Raw genomic sequence first — 22081 nt, 5'->3', positions numbered from 1 at the left:
CCATTCCATCACTTATTATTTCTTTACATTTTAGTTCATTATTCACATACAGTGCCACACCCCCACCTTTACCTTTTTTCCGGTCATTCCTAAACAGCACATACCCTTCGATACCTGTACTCCAGTCATGACTACAGTTCCACCATGTTTCAGTTATTCCTACGATATCAGGTTTTATTTCTTGGACCAGGAGCTCCAGTTCCTCCATTTTGTTACCTAGGCTTCTCGCATTGGTGTATAAACATCTTACCGTATGCTGTCTATCCTTTCTCCCATTAGTTATGCACTTTGGTACGGACCCCCTAGTGTCCATCCGCCCCCTCCTTCTAATGTCCAAGTCCCTACCCCTATCTATATCTGTGCTTATCTCTTCGCCCTCATTTTCAGTGTTGGAATCTGGCGTGGAGATCAACTGGACATCTCCCAACCGTCTCCCCCAAGTTCCTAGTTTAAAGCCCTTTTGATGAGATGAGCCAGCCTCCCTCCCAGAAGTCTATTTCCTTCCCTACTCAGGTGAAGTCCATCCCGCGAGAACAGCTGTCTGTCCCCGAATGCCTCCCAGTGGCCATACATCCCAAAGCCCTCCTTATAGCACCACTCCCTCAGCCAGCTATTTATCCTCACAATTCTGTCTGCCCTTTGATGTCCTTCTCTAGGAACAGGCAGAATCCCACTGAAGATAATCTGAGCCTCAACTTCCTTAAGCGTCTTCCCCAGCCTGGCATAATCTCCCTTGATTCTCTCTAGCGAGAACCTAGCCGTGTCATTCGTTCCTACGTGAAGGACGATCAAGGGGTTCTTACCTGCTCCCTTTGAAAATTATCAGTTTTGTTATCAGGACAATGTAGCTGTGAGTCTTTGGCTAAATTGTATCAGTGAGCATAGGAACATTAAAACTCTATTCATTTTTCATAGTTTGATTTAGTCCTGGGGATTACTTGGTTGACTCCAGATCAGAACAGGATTTCTGAACCCTATGAATGATGTGAGTTTCCTGAACCCTAAAAAAATTGTATGAAGATTGTCCTAAGTGCATTGATTTGACTTAAGGAAAAGTTTTAGGTTTTATATTATTTGTTAATTCAGAGGTTTCCCTGAGTTGAGTTTTCATCCGTTTAATCTATTCTTTTTCAGACGGTGCACACCTTAGCATTTCCAGGCAGAAAAGTGCAGTGGACAGTGAGTTAGGAGGCACCATGATGGCTTTACCTTTCTACCAAAAACATCACCAACACTATGACCGTGCGTACCGCCACAAAGAGCTGCAATCCACTCTGAGCCAGTACCAAAAGGAGGAGAAGCGTAAATCGGCTGTCTACAGTCATGGGTCTACAGCCTACACTCGTGGATCTGCCGCCTACCGCCATGGGTCTGCAGCAGCCTACAGTCATGAGTCTGCAGCAGCCTACAGTCATGGATCAGCAGCCTATGGTCACGAGTCTGCAGCCTACAGTCATGGATCTGCAGCCTATGATCATGAATCTGCAGCTCACAGTAGGAGGTCTGCTGCCTACAATCTTGGATCAGAATCTCTCAGTAAGATGTCTTCAGCCTATGATCATGAATCTGCAGCTCACAGTAGGAGGTCTGCTGCCTATAGTCTTGGATCAGAATCCCTCAGTAAGAGGTCTGCTGCCTACAGTCTTGGATCTGAAGCCTACAGTCACGGGTAGGACAAAACACTGCCATATTTTTGGGGCAATGGTGGGGAAAACTGTTTGCTGAACCTGCCCCCCTTAGATCAGAGTCAACGCTCCTATTGATCTCAACAGGAGCAGGCACTGTAATCAATAATGTTAATATATTTTCCATACTTACTGCTTTCAGTTAGTTCTGGGGAGGTGGAAGAAATTTAGTCCACTTGTTGGAAGTACTGTGGTGACGGGCCCACTATAAGAAGAACATAGATAACTAGATAGCTTTTCTAAGGTGCAATGGCTGTGTTTTTACATTATATGCACAGTTCATATTAATGTTCAAATTGTCACACTGTAAATTGGTTGAGAAGCTTGGTATTTTCAAAGCAGAAACAACATGAAGTTTTCGTCAGGTGCAAGAAGAGCATGTCATAATTGACACTGAAATAATATAATAAAACATTGTCTAAACAATTAGATTAGTGGAATGTGCTAGATTTCCTGGCCTCAGGAACTTCAGTGATAATAAAAGCAGCTAGGGTAGTATTAAAGCAAGATTAGTACTGCAGTTAGCAATAGAAGAAATGATCATCAAGTCATAGCAGAAAATATCTACTCTCAATTACATCAGCGTAAACTCATTAATGTCAACAGTGTACTTGAGAGGAGAATTTGATCTGTTAGGCCAAATTCATGCTTGGTGAAACTCTTCTGATATCAGTGGAGTTACACTAGGGATGAATTCTACACTCAGGTCAATAGAGTTACACCAGAGATAATGAATTTGGCCTAATGCATTTAACAATTTTCTTACAGAAACATAACCTTAATATGTTTCCAGTTATTATGAAGTTTTCATATGAGTAAATAGATTTGATTTTTATTTTAAGTCATATATATTATGATGGCTTCCAGGCTGCTCTATTTTAAACCAGTTGCCAACAGCTTTTAAAAGCCATACTAACCCCCAAATCCAAACCCAAATATAGATCTAGATCAGAAAATTTTAAATAACCCCCATTCTTATAATGGGCTGATGCATGACACTGGATTCTAAATACAAATCTAGATTTTAATTGTGTAGCTTAAGCCTATCTTGGGAAAAAATATGCCATTTGAATTTTGAGCTAAATTCATGGAGGATAGGTCCATCAATGGCTATTAGCCAAGATGGTCAGGGACACAACCCCATGTCCTTAAGACTCTCACTGCCAGAAGTGGGGACTGGCTGACAGAGGATAATTGCCCCGTTCTGTTCTTTCCCTCTGAAGCGCCCGGCACCTGCCACTGTCAGAAGACAGGATACTGGGTTAGATGGACCATCGGTCTGACTCAGTATGGCCGTTCTTATGTTCTTATGAACTTATGCTCGCATCAGTTCTTATTTTATCCAAACTGGATCCTTTAGACCAGTGCTTCTCAAAGTGGTGGTCCGTGGACCGGTGCCGGTCCGCGAGCCATCGGCTGCCGGTCCGCGGCAAGTTTCCTCATAAGAGCGTCGAATAGGATAATAATATGGCACCGGTCCCTGGCACATTGGGAAAAAAAATGGCCAGTCCCCCACATCAGATAGCTTGAGAAGCACTGCTTTAGACTCTGTCATACTCAGTGGTGCAAGTAAAATCCATTTCTTGCTGGTGGGGGGGGAGCATGTGACCTCCCCACGTGACCATCCATATGACTCCTCCCCACCCCAGCCCCAGCCTGGAGCCCCCATGCTCTCCCCGTCCCCTCCCCATGATCCATCCCACGTTACCTATGGGAGAGCGGGGGGCTCTGTCCTCCTCCTGCTGCGCCAGAGACTTTGGGAAAGGAGCAGAACATAGGGCCACTGGGTAGCCCCATGCTGGCAGCTCCTCTGGTGCGGCTGTACCAGCCCCACCCCCTGCCCTTCCACGCAGCTGCATCTCCTCCGTCTATATAGCAGCCCCGCGGGGGGGCGGGGCTGGAGGTGTACAGCTGTGCCAGAGAGGAGTTGCCGGTGTTCTGCTCCTTTCCCCACTGCAGTTCCTGGGAGAGCCCTGTGGTTCAGGGCCCTCCCAGGAACCACAACGGGGAAAGGAGCAGAACCCCCAGCCCTACCCTCTGCCCTTCCATGGAGCTGCATCTCCATCCACGTACTACAGCAGCAGCCCCGCCAGAGGACAGGGCTGGGGGGCGGGGCTGAGGGCGGTACAGCTGCCGGAGGAGCTGCCGGCATTCTGCTCCTTTTCCCCACTGCCCCTCCCTGCGGGGAAAGGAGCAGAACCCCCAGCCCCACCCCCGTCCTTCCACAGAGCTGCGTCTCCCACTGTACAGCAGCAGCCCCACTGGAGGACACGGCTGGGGGTTCTGCTCCTTTCCCCACTGTGGCGGGGCAGCGGGGAAAGGAGCAGAATATCAGCAGCTCCTCTGGCGGCTGTACCGCGCCCCCAGCTCCACCCCCCAGCCCTGTCCTCCGGTGGGGCTGCTGCTGTACCGATGGAGCTGGAGGAGAGGCAGTTCCGTGAAAGGGCTGGGGGTGGTGCTGGGGGTGGTACAGCCACGCCAGAGGAGGCGTGGGGCTGCCAACTCCTCCTGTGTCTTTCCGATACGCTGTACTGGCTATAAATAACTTGCTGGTACGGTGTACCGGAGTGTACCAGTGTACTTGCACTGCTGGTCATACTCGTAGGACCAGATTCTCACCCTTCCTGTGGCTTCTTTACACTGCCTCAGTAGCACAAAGCAGCCATATTAGAATTGGAAAAGGTACAGAGAAGGGCAATGAAAATGATTAGGGGTATGAAACAGCTTCCATGTAAGGAGAAATTAAAAAGATTAGGATTGTTCAGCTTAGAAAAGAGATGACTAAGATAGGGATATGATAGAGGTCTGTAAAATCAGGAATGGTGTCAAGAAAGTGAATAAGGGAAGTGTTATTTACCCCTTCACATAACACAAGAACCAGGGGTCACCCCAATGAAATTAATAGGCAGCAGGTTTAAAACAAATATAAGGAAGTACTTCTTCACACAATACACTGTCAACTTCTGGAACTCATTGCCAGGGGAGGTTGTGAAGGCCAAAAGTGTAACTCGGTTAAAAAAGAATTAGATATGTTCATGGAGGATAGGTTCATCAATGGCCATTAGAAAAGATGATCAGGAATGCAACCAAGGCTCTGGGTGTCCCTAAATCTCTGACTGCCAGAAACTGGGACTGGATGACAGGGGATGGATCACTCGATAGTTGCCCTGGTCTGTTCATTCCCTCTGAAGCATCTGGCACTGGCCATTGTTGAAAGGCAAGGATACTGGGCCAGATGGACCACTGGTCTGACCCAGGATGGCCGTTATGTTCTCATGTTCAGAAAGCATTACTACAGGGGCAGCCAAGGATTCCTTGAGAGACAGTCTATGCTACCTGCGTCCCTCACTTTGTGTAGGGGATGTGTCAGGAAAGGTATACTGAGATGCAGAGTGGATTGCACAGCATTTGACTTGATCCCCAGATGACCTGTCATGTAGGACAGTGGTTTTCAACCTTTTTTCATTTGTGGACCCCTAACAAATTTCAAATGGAGATGCGGACCCCTTTGGAAATCTTAGACATAGACTGCAGACCCCCAGAGGTCCATGGACCACAGGCTGAAAACTAATGTAGGAGTCTCAGTGGTGCAGAAAGCATTCTCAGTGCATTTGGCATATACTGTAAAGAGTTTTGTGGCGCTGGATCATGCTCAGTGTAGATGGAATGCTTGTCAGTTTTAGCAGCACGCTTCTAATAAGCTCTGCTGAGTATGGAGAAATGACAATTTTCAGAGGCTTATTGACAGGGACCAGATCAGCTAGGACCAACTGCTGGCCTGCTCCCTGACTGACTTCACTGCTAGAGAGCCATGAGCCAATCCACACTGCCTGGGAACTGACAGAGTGGCCACTGCCCCTGACTGGCTGCTGATTTAGAAGCCCTGCGGTCATTTGGCTTCTGTCCCTTCAGTACTGACTCTTGGCCTGTTTCCTGGACTCTGCCCATCCTGGACCCAGCTCTAACTGGTAGGCCGAACTCTTGCTTCCACCACTAAGCCTGGGCACCCATGGCCCAGTCAGCTATAGTTTGAGCAGCCCCAATACAAAGGCTAAGGACCCACATCGCCGGCATGGACCCCACTCAGGCCAGTTTTTCCCTGGCGAAGCTGGTGGGGGCCCATGCAGAACTTGCAGGTGCACAATGCGGCCCTACAAGCCCAGGAGGCTTCACTATCAACCCTGGCTCTTGCCCGCCAGGTGCCAAAAGTCCCACTCCCAGACAAGTTTAGTGGTGATTGTAGTCAGTTCTGAGGTTTCCTAAATCAATTCAGGTTCCTCTTCTTGTTACACCCCCAATTGTTCCCAGGGCCGGCTCCAGGCACCAGGCAACCAAGCTGGTGCTTGGGGCGGCACCTGGAGGGGGGCGGCGCGGCGCTCGGGCCCCCGGGGAGAGCGGGGCCACAGCCGGGCTCGCCACCCTCCCCCCGGCGCTCTGGCCGCCCTCCCCCCCGCGCCCTCCCCCCGGCTGCCGGGGGGAGAGCGGCGAGCCCCAGCCGGGGCTCGCCGCCCTCTCGCCGCCCTGCCCCCGGCGCTCTGGCCGCTGGGGAGAGAGCCGAGCCCCAGCCGGGGCTCGCCGCCCTCTCGCCGCCCTGCCCCCGGCGCTCTGGCCGCTGGGGAGAGAGCCGAGCCCCAGCCGGGGCTCGCCGCCCTCTCGCCGCCCTGCCCCCGGCGCTCTGGCCGCTGGGGAGAGAGCCGAGCCCCAGCCGGGGCTCGCCGCCCTCTCGCCGCCCTGCCCCCGGCGCTCTGGCCGCTGGGGAGAGAGCCGAGCCCCAGCCGGGGCTCGCCGCCCTCTCGCCGCCCTGCCCCCGGCGCTCTGGCCGCTGGGGAGAGAGCCGAGCCCCAGCCGGGGCTCGCCGCCCTCTCGCCGCCCTGCCCCCGGCGCTCTGGCCGCTGGGGAGAGAGCCGAGCCCCAGCCGGGGCTCGCCGCCCAGCCCCCAGCGCTCTGGCCGCTGGGGAGAGAGCCGAGCCCCAGCCGGGGCTCGCCGCCCTCTCGCCGCCCTGCCCCCGGCGCTCTGGCCGCCCGGGGGAGAGCGGAGCCCCAGCCGGGGCTCGCCGCCCTGCCCCCGGCGCTCTGGCCGCCGGGGGGAGAGCGGAGCCCCCGCCGGGGCTCGCCACCCTCCCCCCCCGGCCGCCGGGGGGAGAGTGGAGCCCCCGCCGGGGCTTGCCGCCCTCCCCCCGGGGCTCCAGCCGCCCTCCCCCCCGGTGCCCTCCCCCCGGCCGCCGGGGGGAGAGCGGAGCCCCCGCCGGGGCTCGCCGCCCTCCCCGCGGGGCTCCGGCCGCCCTCCCTCCCCCCCTGGGGCGGCAAAAAAGCCAGAGCCGGCCCTGATTGTTCCCCACAAAGCAGGCCTGAGTAGGGCTCATCATTAGTCTGCTTACTGGGGAAACCTTGGCCTGGGCCTCCCGACTTGAAACAGTACATCCCCCTCCTGGGTCAGTTGGAGCAGTTCATTCAGGCCATGTTGGTTCTCTTCAGTGACCCCCACCACACCCAAACTGCTGAAGCTGTGCCACAAGCATTACAACAAGGGCGTCAATCAGCCACCAATACGCTGCCAAATTCCATCACCTTTCTGTGAACACCACATGGAATGAGACTGCGCAGCGTCATCCATTTCAGATTGGGCTGAACGATGATATAAATGATGCACTGATGTGGGTTGAGCTGCCATCCCATCTCACAACCTGATCAACCTATGTATCAGAATTGACAACTGCCTTCATGAGCAGTGCCGTGAACGTGGCCCAACCCCGTGAGCCCTGACAACACCCAGGCCTTCCACCGCTCAACAATGCACCTGCTCCAGAATCCCTGTATGTTGACTAGGCCCACCCAGGATATCAACTGGGAAGTCTCTGAAGCTCAGGACTCTCTTCCTCAGCTAGGTGTGGTGCTCTGTCCTCTAGTGGCACCTAGTCCAGCTAGCGATTCATGAGTCTGCTACAGCCTTGGCTAAGAGTCATGTGGCTTTTAGGTCATGCAGTAGAGCCTCATGCAATAGCTCCAAGCCCCCACTTGTAACCATGACAGACCCTGGTTGTTGGTGGGCAGGATTGAACCTGGGACCTCTGGAGCCGTTCTTATGTTCTAATGCTTTGGAACTGATAGAATGGCCACAGCACCTGATTGGCAGTTGGACTGGTAGTCCTGCTTATAAGCCTGCCCCCACCCTCACCCCACAGCAGCTCAGTGGCTGCTCTATGAGTACCATATCCACAGCTGTGCTTGCCCTTGTTTTCAGTCTCTGCTCCAGCCTGCTTCCAGTTCCTGCTCCCTTCAGACTTACAGCTTTGATCCCTGGCTCTGCCTCTGATTTATGACTCTGGTTGACCTTTTGGTTCTGGCATTTGGCTTCTGTTTCCAATACTGATCACTGGCTCCGCCTCTGGCTTATGACTCTGGTTTACCCTTCAGCACTGGCATTCGGCTTCTCTCCCTCCAATACTGACCTTCATTTCCTATACTCTGCCCACCCTGGACCCAGCTGTAACTGGTTGGCTGAACTCTCGTCTCCACCCCTACGCCTGACCACATACAGCACAATCCGTTACACTTTTAACTCAGTCAAATCTGGGTAGATTTTCAGGGGGACCAAAAAAAAAGGCATCTCTCTGACACCCGGGTGACACCTCAAACACCACCAGATTACATTTCCCTGATCCAAAGCATGGATGTACTAGAGCTCTTTGAAGAAATGAAGAGGAAAAAATTAACATTGGCAAAACTGCCTGTTGTTTGCTAGCATCATTTTTGGAAATGGTTGAATCATTTTCATTGAAACTATCCGAAGATATTCAGCCTCAGGCAGGGACCAAGTATGGAGAATTTCAGCCTTAATGGTTACAGTTTGTCCGAACTATAAACAACTAAAACCCAAGGTCTGGAATGGAAAGTGTTAGGCAACTCTACCGATAGGCATCGTCACCAGCTCTGCCCCTTACGTCTGTACAATGGCAGAGCTAGACTAATCCCACTTATTTTCTTACATTGAAGGATTAATCATTCAAATTTGTGTGCAAGATTTCAGTGGTTTTTCATGTGTATTTTTCATGGCTGACAACATATTGTTCGCTGACAGCAGCTAATAATCCAGTGCAAAGGAAGTTGTGCTGTAGACTTGTTGTTCACCACAGCATGGGTCAGAGGTTTACTTAAAGTGAAAATACAAAATATTTGGCAAGGCTTGAGCTTGAAACATGTTCACTTATTTTCAGAAAAATAATTATCATGAGGACATGACTGAGACAAACCAAACAAACAGAAAAACAGGGTGTTTTCTTCAGTATGTGCAATTAATGCTTCTGTCAACAACAAATAAATGTCACGAGCAAAGTAATGAAGCTAGGATCAGTGCAGAGTTGAGTAACTCATATGCATTAGTATCTGTGAGAAACACAAGAAGATAAATGAATAATCTTGAAATCTCTATTGGCACTGCCCCCATCCATTAGTTTATTATAGGTGAGGATTAAAAAGAGCTAGCTTACAAAAGTGTCAGGCAGAGCCAGAAAATGTTTTCATGAGACCTGCTTCATGAAAGCAGTGTGACCAGCAATGTGACCTGGCCGCATGATGAATCTGTCAAGAAGTTAAAATGAATATAATAAAAAGAGTATTTCTCATCTATCTGGAAGAGATTGGCTCTCACATGTGTCTGATGAGGCTCCACATTTTTTTTTTTGAGTCTATAGCCAATTCTCTAGTCTACTATGTCCTCTTTGCACCATGTAAACGTAAACACTGCAAAGTGGACTTAAAAGAGGCTGGAGATGGCCCAAGGAGAATTTCCCTTTCACAGGGGAACTCTGCTTGCAGAGGTGGCTCTGCTATCTCCTATACCAGATGCACTCCCCACCCTCGGTATAAGGGGAGGGAAGGGGTGTTCTGGGGGCATGCTGGGGATAGGGTGCCTGATTCGCCATCGGTGTAAGGTCAAGTTAGAATTGCTCCCCTACAGCTCTAACTTGTGTTGGGGCTGGCGGCTCAGGATCAGGGAGCTACAATCAGTTCCCTGAGCATTCCGACCCCCATTGTACCCAGGCGTCACTTGGGTGGAATGGAAAATCTGCCCCTATAGGCCCAGAAACAATGACAAGACAAATCACATAGGGTAGATTTATATTTAGTACATTTATCTGGGGGCAAGATACCAAAGCAAAGCCACAGCTTGGGGTACAAAGGCACTGTGCAATGATCTCAGATTGGGCTTCTATTATGAGAACTGGGTAGAAGTTCACATTGATAGCTATCCTGTTTTTACATCTATATAAGATTACATGTGGGTTTACATCTTTAGGGACAACTCTAGTTCTGCTCCCATTTCATGGGTAAATTCAGTGAATCTGAGCAACTGAGAAACACTGGCATTAATATTATAAACACACTGAAAATTTTGAAAACTATATCCAGAAATGAGGACAGTAAGCTCAGTTCACAATCCTGCTAACAGATTACAGATAGCGTCTGACCTGGATAAAATATACATATATTAGTTTGGGAGATCAAATTAGGCTGAGAACTATTTAAAGGTCACGGTAGTGTTCCTCTGTGAAATCAGAGAGCAATGTTGGTCTGCTAGGTTCTTCTCCAGGGAAATTCTGTTGCACATATCAAGTAAAAGCTTTGGTCACAACTTATTGAAATAAAGGGCAAGATTTTTGGAATCTGTTTTCAAGACGGTAGAGGCCTCTTTCTTAGGCCAGCTAAATGGTGACTATAGACAGAATTTATTTATTATAGAGCACTATAATAAAGATTGTGAATAACCAAAAAGGCACCAGGAGGTGCAGTGATACCAGATTTGTCTTCATATGCAAACAACTCAATTTGAATGTGCTCCTGTGTTAGTCCTTCATATAGCCCACTTTGCATGGAATGGAAGCTAATGAATGATATGAAGATTAGGAAAGAAAATGAAGTCCAGTTCTGGGTTTTCTTGCCCAGAAAGCCTCAGTGAAAGCCTGAAACATGTTTATTCAGCTCTTCAGTACAGTTCCTTTGCTGTTTGAAGCTTTTCAATACTGTAAAGGGACAGACTAGATCCCACAGGAACAAGCCTGTGCTGGGGAAGGTGAGGAGATGCACTGCTGTAGCGCATGCACTACAGTCAGTCTTTCTATGACTGTTTACTCCAGGCCAGGGTTTAGGAAGTGCAGATTGTTAAAGTAGTTAGTCTGTGAATAACAAAAGCCAGGAAGAATTATAGGGTCGGTGTGGGTCCAGTAGCTGGACTAAGGAATCATATTGGTATGCTCTACAATAGAATGGTGTCTCTTATCTGCCACAAGAAACACTTCATCAGGGGGCAGTTTCTGCACTCTGGAGACCACAGGGGCTGCAACTGTAGCTGGCCCTTAGACAGGGGGAACAAGAAAGGTGACGGCTCCAGTGTTTTTCTTACTCTCACAGGGGCAGACCATAGTCTGGTCAAAAGGATATAGGGAATAATCTCAGCTTTCTGTAGCAAAAGAGCGACAAGATGGGTGAGATATTGGTAAACCAGTGAAAGATATTCCTCACCCATCTTGTCTCTAATATCCTGGGACTGGCACAGCTACCACTACACTGAATGCTACCTGTCGCAAAAGAGACTGTAGGAGGTAGCTCTCACGGGAGATTCAGCTCAGTCGATTTAGTTAAAGGCAGTGAGTGGGAAATTTACAGGGCCGCCCAGAGGATTCAGGGGGCCTGGGAAGGACCCCCTGCCGCGGGTCTTCAGGGCACTTCGGTGGCGGGTCCGGAGCGGAAGGACCCCCCCGCTGCCGAATTGCCGCCGAAGACCCGGAGCGGAAGAAGCTCCGGGGGCCCAGGCGCCACGAGAGTTTTCCGTGGGCCCCGGAGCGAGTGAAGGACTCCGTTCCAGGGGCCCGGAAAAACTCTCGTGGGGGCCCCTGCGGGGCCCGGGGCAAATTGCCCCACTTGCCCCCCCCTCTGGGCGGCCCTGGAAATTTAAGGCAGGGCAGGGGTATGTGTGATATTTTTATCATGTGCAATGGCTCTCAATGAAAATCTCAGGTCCATTCTTGCTGGCCAGGACTACACATTGTAATGGAAATTCCCTACATGAATCTGCAGTATCTGAGGGGCCTGCAGGAATGGAACTGACCTTTTCAGTAATACCAGTTGTAGAGAAAATAAAAGAGGGGATATTCAGCTGCAAATTTTTAAAGGCACACTTAGATCACTTCATAGGAAATGGAGTATGCAATTTATTTTATCTTTGCAAACTCATTTTATTTTAGAGAGTTACAGTTAGGGAAGACAAAGATACTTGGAAAAAGAAATCACAAGTAAAGCAAAGGGAAGGACAGTGGTAGTCTCAAATACAGGTAATTTTTACCCCTTTTAAATATAAATTGATTGTATTCATTCTTCATATGTTGTTTTCTTTTCTGCCTATCTGACAATCACTGTACTCCACTTGGCAAAGTGCTTTGAGCCATAGATTAATGAGCCCTGTATTTTTACTATAGCTCTAAAGCCTTTTGTGAGCCTTTTTATACCTATATTTGTGTTACTTTACTTTCCCTTCCACATCAAGGCTCCACCAAGGGCCATCCCCACCCACTTTATGGGAAGAAGAGTAGCAGCCCCTTGGTGCTTGTTCTCCCAACAGCATTGTGACATGTCATGTGAATAACCTGCACAAGGAAGTAAGGGGGCTCTTTATGCACCCCCTCCCAAATTCTTTGTGTGGGTATAGAGTCTGACTTGTAGTCTTGTGCACAGTCTGATTTGAGAAAAGAATTGACTAGAACTAGATATGAGCCAAGGAAGTGAGGTTCAGTTCTGAATCAAAGTTAGGTTTAGGTTAGGTGTGACAGGGCTCCACTCACCATGCTGGTGCTTCCTGCTGTCCGTCTTGGGGATTAGCTCTGCAGGCTGGTACGCCCTCTCCAGATGGTGCCTTGCCCGCTGTCACCTGCTCCTGGACCCATGTCACTCCAAGAACTGCGGTATCCTCTTCATGACACAGCCCTCCGGCCATGTCACAATGTGTGCTCCCCCATTCCAAGGGTAAGTGCTGCAGTCCAACTGTCCCACCATTTCCCCAGTGGCAACTGCAGCCAGCACCCTCTTTGCCCTTGCCTCAAGGACTCAGCCTGCAAATCCCAGCAGCCAGCCAGGAGCTCTCTCTAGCTCCCCCAGTCCCTGCTAGCAGCACTGCTCTGTCCAGGGTGCTAGCTTCTTTCTTTCTGTCTGCCTGCCAGGCACCCAGTCCTCCCTCCTTAAGCTCCAGGGAGTAACTGACTGCTCTGCCCTGCAGCTCTTCTTATATGAGTCTACCAGGCCCTGAATGGCTGTTCCTTTCAGCCCCTCTCTAATTGGCTGCCTCCTGCACAGCTTCCCTAGGGCTCTATTAATCCCTTAGAGGCCAGTGTTGGGCTATCACGCTACTGTTCTGGGTTTGTGCTTCAGGAAGAATCAAGGGTGGAAAAGGCCTGGGTTGGATTTAATGGTGCTGAAAAATTGAGTGAACTTAGATTTCCACCACTTTGGGCCTGACATCTAATGAAAACAGATGTTCCCTTATGTTTCAGTTACATCTAAATGAGAATTCAGAATTGGTCTCTCTAGATTTGGAAACAACCAGGAATCAAAAGGCAGGTTCAGGTCCAGGTTTTCAAATCTGAACCCTAGGAAATTTGAAGGGGTTCAAATTCAAGATGCCAGTTTTGTACCATTTTTAAATAATACATGAATAAGACTTTTTGGTGGGTAAAGAACTTTGTTTTCCTTCTGAGTAGCGCTCATTTATGAACAGTAACTAACATGCTTTGGGTTTGATGTAATATTTTTACCACTTGTTTGATGCCTTGTCACAGTGCATTTGTGGTTGGCTGCAATGCTCTTATTATATCATCCACAAATCCTAAAGATGAGTATATTATCTAACATTATACTACTGCATATCTTGTTTCACTCTCTCTCATGCTCTGTGTTGCTTTGTCTAGATTGTTGGTCACACTCTGTTTATGCCTGGATTTTGGTGCAGAAGGTTATAAAGCTTAGAGTTTCTAATGGATTTGCTCTGTGGCTGCTGCTGAGCAGTGCAAGCAAATCCAGCCAATGCCACTACAGCTCCTGAAGGAGCCATACTGCCACAGGGCATGGGGGCTAGTGGAGCAGAAACCATCCCCTAAATGTCTCTGATCTGAGTGGTATTGGGAAAATTCTATGAACAGAATTTTTCTCCCCACTCTTAGCCCTCTTCTTTGGGCTTTTCTGCTGCAGAGGGTGATTTCATCCAATAAATCCACTTTGTGTGTATGAATATGGGAGAAACATTAGGAAAAGTCCAGACATAGTGTAATAGTGGATGGAGTATAAATGCAATGGTCAAAGATGCAGCAAAGCTGCAGTCAGTCCTATTTAGCATATGGATATCCCCTACATTATAGGCAGAGCTGGTAGCACTGCCTATTATTCAGGTTGCCCAAAGCATGTGATCATGTAATTAAAGACTGTCTTATAATGGAGACACGCAAGGGGGCAAATTAATGTTTCAGAGGGACAATCTTAATTCTGGCATTTTCTAACTTTTGAGTGCTTGCCTTTGCAACCCTTAATAATGTTCTTTTAATACATTTTTGTGTGGTATATATCCATCCATTTAGACACAACTGTAGATCGGAGGTGTAATTCATAGTTTATCATATAGGTATCATCCTTTCCAGGATTTCACAGAGTGGCCAGGAGCAATGTATTGTGAGATGCAATTTGCTAGAACTCCGAGCAAAAACAATTGACATGACCACCATTTGTTGGTCAATGTGTGCAGTTTGTAGCAGTGGACATGCTAGTCTTTGCCCTGAAGATAGGGATGAGATGTACATCCCTGCTTGCACTTTCTTGAGCACTATGGAGAGATTCTGCCTGGCAACCAAACCTGGAACAATGCTGCTTGTTCCAAGTTTGTGGGAGCCTGTAATTTTTTTCTCCCTTCAGGACTATTGCAAGTGAGGGTGGGATTTAGCACATATTTTGGAATATCAGGAAATTCCTTCTTGGAATACAAATTATGGTACTGACATCTCTAAAGTATGTTACCTTCTAGACTCAGGCTTCAGCCTACAGACTACACAAGCCCATAGATGCCTGAATATTTCATGTATTAGCACTAACAGTATAGATTTGGAGATCATCTTGCGTTTTCATCCAAAGGTTCCAATACCAAATACCTGGACTTAAGATGTGACTGATAACTATGGTCAGTCCTTTCAGGCTGCCCATTTATAGCTGGTGTTAACATGGATCTTGGCGACATACAGTCTGAAAACCGGATATCCTTGGATTTCTTGTGCCATGTTCTGATTGCAAGTGGGTAGACAAGCCAAGGATTTAGAAAAGGCTGATGCTTATTTGGGACTTATACCTTTGGAGAGTATTATGAATATGAGGAAAAAATGGCTAATAATAAGTTCAATGCTCATTATTGTATTGTGTAATACTGAAAATATCAGTAAGGAGGACCTGTGCTTTTGGAAAGAGGAAGGCATTTGGTATTCCATTTTTAAACTAAATTATTACACTTTTAAAAATAAACCAAAATACTGTACGACTACCCATGCCTTAAATGTATTCTGATTGTCTTCAGAAACTTTTCCAAGGTTGAGGGGAATCCATGGATTTGGCAACTGTGGCATTCCCTTTTCCTCTGTTTCTCCCCTTCTCTACTTTTCCTTCATTAAATGACAAATTAATTCATTGTGCTTGCTTTTTTTCTTTATTTGGTAATGGGGTAGCATGGTATAGTAATAGTACATGGTCTCATCAGTCACTGAAATTCATGCTGCCATACAGTTTGCATACATATAGTTTAAAAAGCATTAGCAGGCTGAAGTGTTTTGCATATAAAAAATTATTCCAGCTAGGGGAACTAGATAACTTCATGGCTGGTTTTAGAATATAGAGCTTTTCACCCATAGTTCACTGGTTCAAATCGAGTCCGGAGGATTAAAATTCTTTAGGATTTGTTAGATGTTCAATGGCCCTTAGTAGCAGGTGAGGTAGTCTTAGTCTAGGATCTAGTAAACAGGTATCCACATCACAAAAAATATCATTACGATTTACATGAGTTGGAACCCGCCTATCTTGATTGACAGGCTCTACAGACTAGCCATGGACAGGGGTATAGAAACTCTAGAAGGCCCAGCTCACAGGAGTGGTGAAATGTGCACTGCTACTAGGTATGCTGGACATTCTCCGTACATAGAGGGATTTAATTTCAAGGCTCATCACTTTGGCACCTTTAATGAACAGGGAGATAAAATGCATTTTGAAAACTTGCTAACTGAAACATCATAATTGTTTGCTAAGAAAGCATATGAGAGCTTAAATTATAAAATCCCTAGTATTTCTTCTAGTTTTCTGAATGTTTTTTTTCAACAGCTTCCCAATTTTCTTTGAGTCTAATAATGTGGCTTTTATTTCAGACTAAAAGATTCCAATATAATGATAGAAGATCGATCCTATAAGTTGAGTCCCAAAGCAAAGAGGGCAAAGCAGAGTTTATTCTCTGAGGAGAAAGAAAATAAAGCCATTGACTATGTAGTACCAGTGTTCACAGGACGGTATGTTTGTTTTCCTTTCCCTTTTTCTTGGTATCCTTGTTTATTTATAAAATATTCCTTATGATAATAATTAATAATCCATCTCTTTTTTTATCTATCAACCTCAAAATGCTTTAAAAAAGGGGGGCTAGTTTTCTCCACTTTGCATATGGGGAAACACACAGAAGTTAAGTGTCTTGCCCCCGGTCACTGAATGTGTGAATGACAAAGCCTGGAAGGAAACTCAGGTATTCTGATTTAGTTTTGTGCCCTTGTTTCTGTGCACACCTTATTTCCTATGAGAAGGAAAGAGAGGAAGGACATTTAGCCATGAAACCTGGGCTTGATGCAGGAATTACTGGGTAAAATTCCCTGCAATAGGTCAGATTAGATCATCATAATGGTTTTTCTGGCTTTTCACATCTGTGAATCTGTGGTGAATTTGAAGGGTCAGGCACCCCACTTCCTAGAAATCTGAGAAACAAGTTTGTACACACAATTTTGTTGGCTTTTCTAGTTTAAATATTTTCTCTATAATTTAAATGTCTCTTATCAAGTCAGTGTTAAATATGGCAAAATTGAAAAAACTTGGTCATGTTTTGCCCTGGCAGAGGAAAAAATGTTAACGATAAAACTAATTAAGATCTCAAGTCCAACATAATCAACTCTAATGCTCCCAGGTACTGGTGGTATTTATATCATGTCTGCTATTGACGTGATAAATTTCTGCTGCAGCAATGTCCTAAGTAAATCTGAATGTGAACTTTACATAGTAGCCAAAACCAAGGCAAACATGGAGACTTTCCTGGGATATGGCATAATGATTTATTATGAGATAATGACAGTCCAGGCATAGTCATTTGTTCAGGTTTATTCATACCAGGACATGTCATGGAAAACTAACTCGTGATTGGAGATCAGGAGAAAAGCCCATTTGTTGTCAAATACACACCTCTGTTTAGCTTTTATGTCTCCTGCGAAGCTGTGCTTTTCACATGACATTTATGAAGTGTGAGAGACAAGGTAGATGAAGTAATATCTTTTATTGGACCAACTTCTGTTGGTGGAAGGGACAAGCTTTTGAGTTTCACAAGCTCTTCTTCAGGTCTGGAGAAGGAAACTAGAGTGTCCAAGCTAAATACAAGGTGGGACAGATTAAGCATAAGGGGCTCACAAATATTGTAGGAGACCACATGTAAAGGTCCGGTGTGGGGGCGAGCGTTGGGGTCGTGCCCTCTCAGGGGCCGTCGGTAGCCAGGCCGCCTCACTATGCGGCCCAAATCAGTCCTCGGGTTCTGCCCCTGTGGCAGGGGATAAACGAAAAGGCACTTTGCCGCTGCCCGGAGCCCCAGCCCTCAGTCTGGGCTGGGCAGCAAACTAGTCCTAAGCTCCGGTTCCTTCAGCCGGAGCTGGGGTCTTACGCAGTTAAATAAGCCCAAAGGCTAGCTCAGGGCGGGGTAATACCCCAGGGTTCAAAAGGGGCTCAGGTCCTGGCAGGAGGAGCTGAGCACTAACCAAGTCAGTAAGCCCAGGCCCTCAGTCAGGGCGGGGCAACAAACACTAGTTCAGGAGGGGCTCAGGTCCTTGCAGCAGGAGCTGAGCACTAACAAGTTCAGGGAGCCCAGGCCCTTAGTCAGGGCGGGGCAACAAATAATAGTTCAGGAGGGCTCAGGTCCTTGCAGCAGGAGCTGAGCACTAACAAGTCAGTAGACCCTGGCCCTTAGTCAGGGCGGGGCAACAAGCAATCAGTCTTTCAGAGGCCCAGGCCCTTAACCAGGGGCTGGGTCAGATTGTGGTAGTCCAGGCCCTAGGTCAGGGCGGGGCACGCACAGTCACAGCTTCAAACCCTTGTTGGGCAGGGGTTGAGCATACATGCAGTTAAGGGGCCCAGGCCCTCTGGTGCAGGGGCTGGGCAAACAAGCAGTTCAGGGAGCCCAAGCCCTCTGGAGCAGGGCTGGGCAAACAACAAAGTCAGGCCCTTAGGCAGGGAATGAGCACACAAGTAGTGGCAGCCCAGGCCCTAGATCAGGGCGGGGCAGCAAGCAATCCGTCTCACGGAGGCCCAGGTTAGGGAGGAGGAGAGACTGCCACCCGGCGTGGGGTGGCAGGGGGGAACACAGGCCCACCCACTCCACTGTGTTCCAGCCCGGGGCCCTATCAGCAGCAGTCCGTCTGCTGCTGGGTCAGTGGGGATCCTGACCGCAACACACTGACATAGGCTCGGGGTCTGCTATCCCCGGGCCACTTCCCATCTCCTCCTCCATCGGTACCTGCTCATCGCTGGGCTCGGCAGCGGGGTCCCACACCATGGGCTCCTCGGGTTGCTGAGGGCTGTCTAGGTCCGGCCGCTCCTCTGGTCTCGGGTCCGGCTCAGGCTCGGGCCGCTCCTCAGGGTACCTTCCTCGGGGCAGGCTCGGCCAGTCCACCTCGGGGTACCTGCCTCGGGGCAGGCTCGGCCAGTCCACCTCGGGGTACCTGCCTCGGGGCAGGCTCGGCCAGTCCACCTCGGGGTACCTGCCTCGGGGCAGGCTCGGCCAGTCCACCTCGGGGTACCTGCCTCGAGGGAGACTCGGGGGGCCCACGTCAGGATATCTGCCTCTGGGAAGGCTCGGTCTGTCGGCCTCAGGGTACCTGCCTCGGGGAAGGCTCGGTCTGCTGGCGTCAGGGTACCTGCTTCTGGGAAGGCTCGGTCTAGCCGGAGCCCGAGCAGGAGCGTCTGTCCTCTCCGGCCGCTCGGCTCCAACTAAGTGTTGGGGCCTGGCTTTTATACTTCCTGTCCCGCCCCTTGACTTCCGGGGGGCGGGAACAGGTGGCGGTGGCTCCGCCCACTTGGGTGGCTGTTCTGGTTCCTCCCTCTCTGGGGTTGGCTCTGCCCACCTGGGGGGCTGTTCTGGCTCCTCTCTCTCAGGGGCCGTCGGGAGCCCGCCCACCTCCCGGTTAACCAATATGGACCTCCCGGTCAACCAATATGGACCTCCCGGTCAACCAATAAGACCTCCCGGTCAACCTCCCAGTCAACCAATATGACCTCCCGGTCAACCAATATGGCCTCACTACACCACATAAAATGAAGTAATTCATACTTCTACAGTTGTAGGACAATGGAGGGTCAGAGGGCAGCAGCATGTGTTATAAGTTGTTGCAAAGGGCCATAAAACCAATGTCTCTGTTAAATCTATGTTATTGTCCAGTGGAGTTATGAATTTAAGTTCCCAGACTCATCTGTTGAAGGTGTTGTGCAGGTTTCCTTTCAGGATGAGGATTGAGAGGTCAGATGTGGAATGGTTGCTATGTGAAAAGTGTTCCCCCAGGGGTGAAGGTGTGGAATTCAATGGTATCATGGGCTACTGCTGAATTTACACTTGTAAATTGTAGCACTTCTACTGTGTGTGTAACCTCATGCTTTTGTGTGGAATTCAAATTTTCATCTCGTTAGTGGGACTCATTTGCTTTTGCCTTTTTAATACCCTGTTTTTGAGATGAGGCATCTCTAGCCCAGAGGTTTTCTTTCTTGTTCTATTCCCTCCCATTATCTCTAAATCCAAGAGCCATTTTTCTTTTACCCTTCCTACTCCTCCATGCCAGAGATTCACTGCTCTTTAATTCAACTAAAATACAAAGACATATGCCCCCTACAAAACACTATTTTGGAGTTTTAAGTATGTCTCCCATGATGGAAATAGATAAATTTAAAATTTCATGCACAATTTGCAATAAATCTCGATTTATGGCACTGTGTGATTTAGGGCAGGTCTACACTAGAAGTGCTACATCGGCACAGCTGCACCGCTGTAGCATGTCTGGTGAAGACGCTCTAAGCCGCTGGGAGAGTGCTCTCCCATTGGCATAATTACTCCACCTCCACAAGAGGCGGAAGCTATGTAGGCGGGAGACATTCTCCCACCAACATAGCGCTGATGTGGACAGCGCTTAAGTTGCTGTAACTTGCGTCACTGAGGGGATGTCTTTTTCATACCCCTGAGCGATGCAAGTTAGATCAACTTCAGTAGTAGTGTAAACCTGTCCTCAGGTAACTGGGCTGTTTTAAAGAGTGTTGCATTTGCGATGTTCCATTAGCTGCTTCTCCTTCTCTCCAAGACAAACATGTCTCCTTTTAGGTGTGCCTAACCTTTACAAATACAGGATTTATTCCTCCTTTTGTAAGGAAGTGTTGTCCAGCAACTGGATGACATTACTCCTGATTTGCTTTACTTTGCTTTGCTTTACTACTGGGTTGTGTGATTTGGGGCAAGTCACGACCACTCTGTAATTCATTTTACTTGTTTGTAAAATTAGTATAATAGTACCTAACTCAGAAAGGAGTTGTGAAGCTTAATTAATTTCTGTCTGTACAGCACCTGGAAATCCTAAAATAAAAGGTGCTATAGAATTCCAAAATATTATCATCAGTACAATTATTATGCCTTATACTACTACCTATTGTCGACCCTATTTCCTGCACATGGCAACTCAGAATGTTGTGAATGCTTTTGGCCCATTTTGTTGGCCCGCACTGTGATTTTGAATTAGTTTAAGAGTTTTAAAAGGCACATGATGGTAATTAAGTGTCCAAGTAGGCATTTTATCACGTGTTTTGTTTTTGTGAATTTGTTGGCATCATATTGGTGTCTGTGTGCCAGGATTGTGGAAGTGATATGCTGCAATAGTGTCAAGTATTTATTCTTGTTTGAAGGATAATAGCCCAGACTCATTGAACCATGTGCATGTTATAAATCAGACCTAAATTCTCTTGTGAAACCAATCCACAGTTTCCCATGCACAGATAGTTTGTACAAGGAGTAGGTACTTAAAAAGGTCAGCATTCTAGCCATTCTACAGTGCTAGTACATTGGCTGTGGTACTGTTTCAATAATGTTTCCATTATAACCCTCTGTTTTCAGGGGTTTCAAATTCTGCTGTAAAAATTCACTCACATGGAATACAAAGACTCAACTCATTATTATTTGTTCTTACACACACAGAGTCAACATCAGCTTCTGTGCAATTGCAGGGTATAAGTCAATGCAGAATTTGGTCCATGGAGGATAAAATTAGGGAAAACATATTGGTGTTCTAGCATATAAAGCACCGAGTGCCCAATCCAACTACCACTGAAGCCAATGAGATCATTTCCACTAAAGTTAATTGAAACAGAATCCGGCTCATAGACAGGAACTCTGCACCCAACAACACATGTAAGCTGTAAACTTGTGGGTGCCATACACCGAGAACTGTTTTCCTGAAGAAAGTATTTTAAATATATAATTTTAGGCCTGAACCTGCAATCTATACCCAGGTAGAGTTCCCACTTATGTCAATGAGAGTTTTGACTTTATAAGGAATGCGGAATCAGGCCCTAAATGCTCTGTTGTTTTTGCTGTGATTCACCCTTTCAGGGAACACTGAATCCTGATCTTTGGCCTTGGCAGATAAGGAAAGGAAGAAAGCTGTAGATCTACACACTTGAGGCCCAATCCTGCAAGGTGCTAAGCCCCTATTTGGAGCTGAGGATGCTTATTATCTCACAGAAGCTGCTCAGCAGCTTGAGGATCAAATCCAAGTTCCATTAACGTTATGGTATTTTAAATATTTGAAGGGCGCTACCAAATTCATGGTCCATTTTGATCACTTTCATGGCCAGAGGGTTTTAAAATTGGTCAGTTTCACATTTTCATCTGTTTACATCTGAAATTTCATGGTGTTGTAACCATGGGTATCCCAACCCAAAATGTACCTTGCAAGATTAAGATTTAGATGTGTGTTTTCACTTTCATTTGCTGGTATCCATTTCTAACTTTAACTCTTATACTTGAATTCACTTAAATCCTATCTTCTTTTGTTAAT

The 22081-nt window shown here is 47.6% G+C and overlaps 1 protein-coding gene across 1 annotated transcript in view; it reads left to right on the top strand.

Annotated features, from left to right (window-relative positions):
- The first annotated feature begins 1196 nt into the window (after positions 1–1196).
- MYOM1 (myomesin 1) overlaps positions 1197–22081 on the top strand; it is a 94057-nt gene continuing 73172 nt past the window's right edge. Inside the window, exons 1-2 of the mRNA XM_065397747.1 lie at positions 1197–1669; positions 16121–16258. Of these exons, the coding sequence (XP_065253819.1) occupies positions 1197–1669; positions 16121–16258 (611 nt within the window). The remainder of the gene's footprint in view (positions 1670–16120; positions 16259–22081) is intronic.

Source organism: Emys orbicularis, chromosome 2 (assembly GCF_028017835.1).
Source record: "Emys orbicularis isolate rEmyOrb1 chromosome 2, rEmyOrb1.hap1, whole genome shotgun sequence".
NCBI classification, from domain to species: domain Eukaryota; kingdom Metazoa; phylum Chordata; order Testudines; family Emydidae; genus Emys; species Emys orbicularis.
The sequence above is the reverse complement of the archived record's forward strand: the minus strand, read 5'-3'. Positions and strand labels throughout refer to the sequence as shown.